This window comes from Gekko japonicus, unplaced genomic scaffold (genome assembly GCF_001447785.1).
Source record: "Gekko japonicus isolate JY-2015 unplaced genomic scaffold, Gekko_japonicus_V1.1 scaffold5853, whole genome shotgun sequence".
NCBI classification, from domain to species: domain Eukaryota; kingdom Metazoa; phylum Chordata; class Lepidosauria; order Squamata; family Gekkonidae; genus Gekko; species Gekko japonicus.
The window spans coordinates 10,555-20,074 of record NW_015170446.1 but is presented as its reverse complement, the minus strand read 5'-3'; the positions used below and the strand labels follow the sequence as shown (position 1 = coordinate 20,074).

General features: G+C 49.3%; 1 protein-coding gene across 1 annotated transcript; it reads left to right on the top strand.

Moving 5' to 3' along the window:
* Positions 1–1,527: 1,527 nt before the first annotated feature.
* LOC107116412 (arylacetamide deacetylase-like 3) lies at positions 1,528–8,115 on the top strand (the record flags this gene model as incomplete). The annotated part of the gene is made up of 3 exons (XM_015418308.1): positions 1,528–1,666; positions 3,495–3,558; positions 7,042–8,115. Coding segments are annotated over 3 exons (984 nt in total), but the record flags the coding sequence as incomplete, so codon positions are not given.
* Between the last annotated feature and the right edge of the window lie 1,405 nt (positions 8,116–9,520).

Sequence of the window (9,520 nt, the reverse complement as noted above, 5' to 3'; positions counted from 1 at the left end):
TCCCTCTTCTCCTGCCTCCTCCTAGCTGAATGAGGGCTGGAAGCGGGGCGGGCAGAAGCAGGGGGCGGGGCTTCATTGTGTGCCCTGCCCCCGCACCTCACCCGGGGGAACTGCGTTCCCCCCCCCTTACCCTCCCTCTTCTCCTGCCTCCTCCTAGCTGAATGAGGGCTGGAAGCGGGGCGGGCAGAAGCAGGGGGCGGGGCTTCATTGTGTGCCCTGCCCCCGCACCTCACCCGGGGGAACTGCGTTCCCCCCCCCCGAAATGACCCCTGATTGGGTGGGAGGATCAGCATCGTGACGACACCGCAACACCACTTCTGGACAAACCTGTGGGATCACTTCCAGTTTGCACAGGAAGTGATGTCATGGCATCAATGTGACACTATCACCTGGAATCTCTCACCAGGTGCCAGCACTGGCCTGGCAATCCTACAGCACTAATAGAAAGGAACACATTTCCACTCCCTCTCTTAGGGAAGGCGCTGTGGCTCGCTGGAAGAGCCTCCATTTTGCGTGCCGAAGATCCCAGGTTTAAGCCCCAGCATTGCCAGATAAAAGAATCAGGAAGCACGGGTGTGTGAAAGACATCTGACTGAAAACCCACTGCCAGTCTGAGTAGACAATGTCACAGTGCTGGTTTTGATGGACCAATGGTCTCATTTGGTACAAGGCAGCTTTATCTGTCACTTCATCCGTGCTCGCCGTTTGCGAAACCCAAGAACGGCTGTCTGGTGATTTCTAAGCGGCTAACAGTAAGAAATTATTGCAAGGTACCTTCAAAAATTCAACTGAGGATGGGTGTTTCCTGGTGGAAAATGTTAGAAACAAGTGACTACAAAAAGGAGAGGAATACCATTTTGACCTGATGAATTCTCTTTTATGCCGTTTTTGGGACCCTGGCTTGTTCTCACAGTGATCATTCCCATGTTGTTTTCATGTGCTTTAATTTACTTTGCGATCCACCCCACGTAGGCCTCTGCAGAAGCGACATATAAGTTCTCTAAATCAATTAACTGATAGTTTTCTTTCTCTTTGTTCCACTTCGGTGCAATGCAGGAAACGAAAGGAAAGATTCAGCCCTGAATCTCAATGCTGCGTCACAACCAATGAAGGACTAGCAAACTAGGGATGCCAGCCTCCAGGTGGGACCTGGAGATCTCCCAGAATTACAGCTCATCTCCAGACTACAGAGATCAGTTCCCTTGGAGAAAATGGAAGGGGGACTCTATGGCATTGGAGGGGAGACTCTATGGCATTGTAGTCCATTAAGGTCCCCGTCCTCCCCAGGCTCCATCTCCAAATCTCCATGAGTTTCCCAACCTGGATCTGGCAACCCTATGGCAACCCTCCCTCTGCTCAGTTGGACAGGCAATGCAGACCTCGGTGCTCTCTCCCTGCCCAGCTAATTCCTCTTGCTGCTTCGCCATTTCTTTTTCTTTTCACAAACAGGGAATGGTCTTGGAGTTCCTGGGGCTGAACAGCATAGTAGGCCTTTTGCGGATCGCAACTAAGGGTCTCCCTGTTTTGTGGAGCTCGGCGCTGCTCATCCAGAACCACCAATTTGATGGCGTGAGAGTGAGGGTTTATCAGCCTAAAAAGCCAGCTGCCCAAAAAAGGAAAGGGATCCTGTACTTCCACGGAGGGGCTGGTACTTACGGAAGCATCGGTAAGTGAGGAATGGCCTCTTTAAACGACAACGGGTCGTCTTGGACCTTGCCAAAAAAAAATATGCATGCAGTGTTCTTTTTAATCAAGTTTTTAGAAAACCCAAGTATCCGTACTGCACTCACTTTTTATGAGGTTTTTTAATGGGAAATATGAGCTTTCAGGAAGTACGAAAAACATTTGCCACAGTGGATTTCTGTGTTTCTCTGTCTGCCAGTATTTGCTTCCCGGTCCTGGATAAGGTGCTGTTTTCTGTGCAACTGCAAAGGTAATCAGTGTTCTTCAGGGCATGTTCCCAGCCAATCAGGTGGTTTGCCATTGCCTGCCTCTGGTCCATGTCACACGCAGAATCAGCTGTGCAATAGGGACGAGTGCCAGGTGGATTTTACAGGCGCGATCACACGGGAACATCTGGCAAGTGTCCCGCACCCGTCAGCAACCCGTATCGCCCCGCCGAAGATGCGGAGTAAAAAGATACCTGGGAAACTGCAGTGAAGTATTTTGCAGAAGACGCGGGGCCCGGTGGGCATTGGATCGTGGAACTGTTGGTATCCCGTCGCATCCGGCGCCCGTCTGTGTCCCTTCTCACACCGGAAATATTTTTTTTTTGCGCGCATGCCCACGGTTCTATGGATTTGCTTCCGTGGTCGTGCGCATGTGGGAACTCCGGTTTGGGGGGAAAAATGCCCGTCTGATCGGGAAGCAGCAGCGTGTGATCGCGCCATGCCGCTTCTTCCCCCCCTTCTTTGCCACGCTTCACCATCAATGTCTGATCGGCAGCTGACGGCAAGCGATGAACATGGCAAGAGATGAACAGAGGTGGTTTGCCAGTACCCGTCTCTGTGTAGCAACCCTGGACTTCTCTTGGTGGTCTCCCATCCAAGTACTAACCAGAACCGACCCTGCTTAGCTTCCGAGATCTGACGAGATCAGGCTACCTTGAGCCATCCAACTTATGGTGGATCGTCCCCACCATCCATCATATTGCCATCTTTTAACCATTTATCTAAAACTTGAAATTTGGGAGAAGGGGTGTTTTGTTTTTGGATTTGAAGGCCCCTAATAATTTGAGGCACTCAACTGTATCCTGCTTAGTTTGTGCATAAATCCATCTCCGCTTAAAGGCTCTAACCTCTGCCCATTTCCACTTTCTCCTTTGCAAAGGAAAGGCTTTCTTGCTTTGAAAGCTGGAAACAGGCAAAAAGGCAAAAACGTTCACTTGTTTCTTCTTTTTTAAAGAGTCCTTATTGAGCACTTGAAGAAGAAAAATGCTTGGGATTTTTTGAGTACTTGACAAGACTGCTTGCCAAAAATAACCCCAATATTTTTTCAAGGTGAGCTGAAAAAGTCGGAAGATGCACATCTCTGAACTCTCTTGCATCAAAACGTAACATTCAGTCAAATAGCTTTGTCTCGGCTTTATCTCATCAGTGTGTGGGGGGGGTTTTCCTACAGATGGGCAACAGTGTTCCCTCTAAGCTGAGTTAGTGTGAGCTAGCTCACAGTTTTTTAGCCTCTGGCTCACACATTTTTGTCTTTGCTCAGGAAGGAGGGCTCCAGAGCAAACTAATTTATGCAGCAGCCAAATCGCTCGCCCACTACTTAGATGCCAGTAGCTCACAAAGTAGGATTTTTTGCTCACAGGACTCCACAGCTTAGAGGGGAACATTGAATTGGTCACTGCTGTGATTTGTTCTGATACTCTGTGTATTTGTGCTGAGTTTTAGTATTCATGGCATGCTTTTAACTTGGTTTGGTTCGCTGCCTTGAGGATGTTCAGAAACATTTTAAACAAATAAATAAGAGTGGGGGGAAATGCTTCCTTTCAGATACCTATGAGAGAATATTACGCCATTTTGCCAAAGAGACTGATTCGGTGGTTGTGGCTGTCGGGTAAGTACCCTCAGCGCATCGTGATTGCCTGTGAATAGGATTGCCAGCCTCCAGTGGCGCTTGAATGTCTCCTGGGATTAAAACTGATCTCTAGATGGCTGAGATAAATTCCCCCAGAGAAGATGGCAGCTTTGTAGGGTGGACTGCATGGCGTTATAAGCCCCTGAGTCCCTTCCCCTTCACCAACCCCGCCCTCCCCGGGCTCCACCCACAAAATCTCCGAGAATTTTCCAACCTGGTATTGACAACCCAGAAATATTATCTTCGAAATCCGAAATCAGAGCTGAAATTATGTACAATGTTGATAACCTGGCAGGGTCCAATCTGAGATTCATTCTGGGATTTTGAAGGCGGAATCTGTCTAAAAATTATGTTTCATTTAACATTACCAGCAACAGAGAGGACAAAGAAACCTGTAACTGCAGTAAAAAAATTCCTCTCCCTCCCACCCCATTATGTTGTTTGTTCACGTCAGAACCTGTGAAATCTTACTGTAATTGTGGGATATCGTACTAATTACAAGGAATATCATGGGGGAAGGGAAGGGCCAAGGTGCTGCTTTTGACCTTCAAAGCCCTACATGGTTTGGGACCAGGTTATCTGAATGACTGTCTTCTCCCAAATGTTGCTGCCCAAGAATTAAGATCACAGTGAGAGCCCCTCCTGACTGCCCCGTCAATCAAAGAAGCTCATTTGGTGGGTACATGAGACAGGGCCTTTTCAGTGGCAGCCCCATGATCAGGGGTCATTTCCTGCAGGAGCGCACAGGAGCGGAGCTCCGGCAATAAAGAGCCCAGGGGGCGGGCACATGCAACGAGCCCCACCCCCTGCTCCCAGCAGCCCTCAGTCAAAGCAAGAAGCAGCCAGGTAAGTTGCAGAGCCCCCCCCCGGCCCCCCGGTCCAAAACAGTCCAGTGGCACCTTTAAGACCAAGTTTTATTCAGGTACAAGCTCTCCCTCTTCTGTGAGGACAGATCTGCCCGTGTCCCCCCCCCCAATAGCTAGCAATCCAAAACAGTTCAGTGGAGCCTGAGCGGTGGGTGTTGCCTTCTGACACACTTCCGGTGATGTCAGGGGGTGTGGCCTATGCAAATAAGTTATGCTAATGAGCTCCTGCACCTCTTTTTCTACGAAATGACCCCTGCCCATGATTATGGAACAAACACCCCAGGGAGAGGCACTGGGTCCCCTCTCATTCTATATTTAGGAGGCAGCTGAAGACTGTTTCATTTAGGATTGCATTTGGTTAAATTTACTAACAGTCCTGAATTGCTACTTTAAATTTTGTGGGTTTTTTACGTTATGTATTTTATTTATGTCGTAAGCCACCATGAGATCCATAAGGAAGAAAGGCCGCTAATAAATGTTTTAAATACGGAAATAAAATTTGCCCGGAGGCAACCAATCCTGAAAACCTGCCTGCTTCCACAACCGAATAGGATACTCAAGCCTCTTCGCCTGAAGCTTGCGTTGTGACAGCCAGATCACGGGACAGGGTGTTGAAAAGGAAAGATGCCGCCACTGAAGAAGCCCTGTCCCTGGTTGCCACACATTCACCTTGAACACCTGGCAACTAGAGACAGGGCTTCTTGTGGTGGCACCTTAAAGGATAAGAACATGCACTTTGATTTGTTCCTGGGAAAGAGAGGAGCAGTTGATCTGTGGTTGCGATCACACACTCCTTTAGGTCCAACATAGGCATGAATGCCTGATGCACTCCTTTAGGTCCAACATAGGCATGAATTTTTTTTTAACTTCAAAACTATCGAGTTTGTTCAAATACTAGAGCACACACACCCCGACATCGGAGACATGACAACGGCACTTCTGGGATGGATCTAAAGGGAGCAATCGGACAGCAAAAGCTGGGAAGCGTCCCGCAGTCCTCAGCATTCCATACTGCTCTGCCATGGAAGTGAAGTTAAAAGACACTGGGGAAAGTCCAGTATTATCTGGATAAGGTGGGCAATGGGTGGACTTTCCCCTGTCTCATCACTCAAGCACGCTCTCATGCCATCGGGATGGTCTGATCAGGCCATCCTGACTCGATGCCGTGCCCCCCCCCTTCGTAGTATGTGCATCATCGCATACTCCATAGGGGTTCCTCAGTGCGGAGGTGCGATTCCTCGTTTATGCACAAGGGAAACAGACAGGGGGGAAAAAAAAGACTCACCCACGGTTGTGTCCAGGGTTTCTTTTGTAGAAAAAGCCAAGCAGTCACTCATTAGCATAATAGGCGACACCCAACAGCAGAAACCCATTAGCATATTAGGCCATACCTCTGACAGCACATCTCATTAGCATATTAGGCCACACCCCCATGTTACCAGAAGTGTGGTCATCCAGCCACACCCACCTTTTGCTTCTTATTCTGTTTCCCTTCTTTGTTGTCAAAACCCAGGGCCTTGTTTTGTAGCAGGAACTCCTTTGCATGTTAGGCCACACACCCCTAATGTAGCCAATTCTAATGAGTTTCTGCTGTTGGGTGTGGCCTATTATGCTAATGAGTTCCTGCTGGGCGTGGCCAACTTGGGAGCCAGCCGGGACTCCGTTCCTGTGGGTTCCTGCCCAAAATTAGCCCTGCTGCCAGGTACACACTCCTGCATCTGCTCAGGGCCGATGCCCTGGCTCTTTGCCTTAGCCTTTCCCGAGGAAGGAGCTGTAGCCATATTGGTGCCACCTGTCTTGAGGACCCTTCTGGCTCGGGCTAGTGGTTGTACCGATGAAGGATCTCTTCTGGGAGGAGGGTCTGCTTCACAGGGGCCTACCTTACAGGGAGTGTCTGCCGGTGTGAGTCTCAGGGACCAATCATCCTCTGATGATAACTCATGCTTAGGGTTGCCAGGTCCTTCCTGCCTGGGGGCGGGGGGCTCCCGGATTCTCTCTGGGATGTTCTGCACGCGTGTGAAGCATACATGGCACAATGACGTCACCCAGAAGTGCTGTTGTCATGTCGCCGATGTCGGGGGGTGACACTCTAGTTTTTGGGCAAAACTCTATATGTGTTTTTTTTAACTTCAAAACTATAGAGTTTGCTCAAATACTAGAGCACACACACACACACCCCTGACATCGGCGACATGACAACGGTACTTCTGGGCAGGGGCCATTTAGTAGGAAAAGAGGTGCAGGAGCTCATTAGCATAACTCATTAGCATAACTCATTTGCATATGCCACACCCCCTGACATCACCGGATGTGTGTCAGAAGGCAACACCCACCACTCAGGCTCCACTGAACTGTACTGGATTGCTAACTATTGCGGGGGGGACATGCAGATCTGTCCTCGCAGAGGAGGGAGAGCTTGTACCTGAATAAAACTTGGACAATAGCTTGGCCTCTGCATTGTGGACGTATTGAAGTTTACTTGCAGGTTTACCAAGGGACCCCATATAGAGCACCTTACAGTAATCTAACCTGCATTCTGAACATACTGTAGTTTACATCTTGTACCCAGAGCCATGATAATACCTGTTTTCCGTAGGTACAACTTGGGTCCGGAGAGCCCATACCCAAACCAATATACCGAATGTCTCAAGGCTGCTGTCCATTTCATGAAGAATCCCGAAGATTTCGGTGTGGATCCCAGCCGTATTATCATTAGCGGGGACAGCTGCGGGGCCAATTTTGCAACCCGCATTTGTCAGTTGCTGGAGGACAGGACAGATCTCCCCAAAGTGCACGCGCAAGTTTTGATCTACCCAGCCCTGCAGGGGGTGGACTTCTATCTGCCTTCCTATCAACAAAACAGAAGGGTGCCGATCATGTGGCGAGAATTTGTGGTCTATTTCGCATGCCTGTATCTTCAAAAGGATGTGTCCCTTACCGCTGATGTTTTGGAAGGTTGCCATGTTCCTGAAGACCTGAAACAAAAGTACAGTAAGTGGGTGAGCGGAGACCTTATTCCTGACGAATTCAAGGTCCGAGGCTACAAACCCCAGGATCCTTCCTTGTATAAGTTTAAGCCCCAGGTATACGAACAGATCAAAGAAGTTTTGGACGAAAACTTTTCTCCCCTGTTGGTGGAAGACGCCGTCATCCGCAAACTCCCCCAGACGTACATTTTGATCTGTGAATTCGATGTGGTTAGAGACGATGGGCTCCTGTACAAGAAACGTTTAGAGGACAACGGGGTGCCCGTGACACTGTGCCACACTGAGGGTGGCATCCACGGAGTCCTCAGCCTTTTTGGCTATGGCATCTTCTCCTTTCCGTCTGCAGGACTCATGGTAAAGGACATCACAGAGTTTCTCAAAAGCTTATGATGAAGCGCAAGCAAAACCAAAAGAGGTTGACAGGATCACCGGGTTCTGCTGTCTGGAATAGTGAGCCCGTGGTCCAACCCCAAACTAGTCTGAAGAGGAAGCGATAGCTGGTGTCCACACGATACGGTGAAGAGCAAAGAGATGGTCCACCGGCCTCTTTTTATTTTCACAATGGCCCTGGGAGGTAGGTTAGGCTGAGAGAGAGTGTGACTGGTCCAAGGCCACTCAGTGACACAACTTCATGGCTAAGGTGGGATTCGAACTCAAATCACTCTAGCCCAAAAGTAGCCCCTTTCCTAAGCGATAGCTGGTGTCCACACGATACGGTGAAGAGCAAAGAGATGGTCCACCGGCCTCTTTTTATTTTCACAATGGCCCTGGGAGGTAGGTTAGGCTGAGAGAGAGTGCGACTGGTCCAAGGCAACTCAGTGACCCAACTTCATGGCTAAGGTGGGATTGGAACTCAAATCACTCTAGCCCAACATTAGCCCCTTTCCTGCCATGCTGCCTGACCGCTCTCCAGTACAATGATCCTAACCATCCTTAAACTATATATTTAAATTGTATCTACGTACCTTTGTTTAGCACTAACACACACGTGTTGAGGAAGCACTTCTGAGTCCAAAACCCCTTGCTTTATTTGTAAAAACGACCACCCTGCAAAGTAAGTCAAAAAGGAGCAGCATTTGGCCAAGGATTTGAGATCTGCACCCTTATGGGATGTGTCTGTTGCTCGATTGTGCCACAGACAGAGGTAACAGGAGAGCCAGTTTGGTGTAGTGGTCAGGAGCACGGACTCTAATCTGGGAGAACCAGGTTTAATTCCCCACTCCTCCACAGGCAGCTGCTGGTGTGACCTTGGGTCAGTTACAAGTTCTTTTGGAGCTGTTCTCTCAAGAGCAGTACTTAAAAGAGCTCTCTCAGCCCCACCTACCTCACAGGGTGCCTGTTGTGGGGAGGGGAGGGGAAAGGAGATTGTAAGCCACTCTGAGGCTCCTTGAGGTAGTGAAGGGTGGGGTATAAATCCAATCTCTTGTTCTTCTTCTAACAAGAAAATTGGGAGGGGTGAGCGGGCAAAAACCCACGCGGCAAAGAGGCAACCCGGGGTGGCGCTGTGCTTCAAATGGGCATATTGGCCACCCCCGCCCCCCTAGCCCTCTCCAGCTTTGGGGATAGTCTTGGCAGCAGGCCAGGGCAGACCCAAGCTTCCTGTGCTTGTTGCAGTCCCCCCGCGACAGCCGCCATCACCCTCTTTGCCCTCCCCCCTTCCCGCGTGGCTGCAACCAGGACCTGCAGTGATTCCAGACTTCTTAAACTGAGGAGCAAACTCAGAGCCTAGATATTTTTTTGGATTGGCTAGAAAGTCTGCCCAGTTTGCAGTGATTACAGATTGCTGGTTTGGATCCCTAGTTTGAAACCTCCCAGATGCCCTACTGGCTATAGGGCTATTTCTCTCTGATTTATTTTTATTTTTTTACAATGGTTCTGGTGATGAAGATGGCTGTGGAGCCCCTGTCTCGTAACCTCTTCCCCCTTCCCTATTTATTTAATTTATATATTTATTAAAATATTTATATCCCGCCTTCTGCCAAAGCTGGGAGGTAGGTCACGGCCCCAGGCAATGAAGTCACAGCAAATACACGCAAGCGCACTAGAGCCGAAGTGTGAAGAGGACGAATCCAATTACAACAAGCTTTT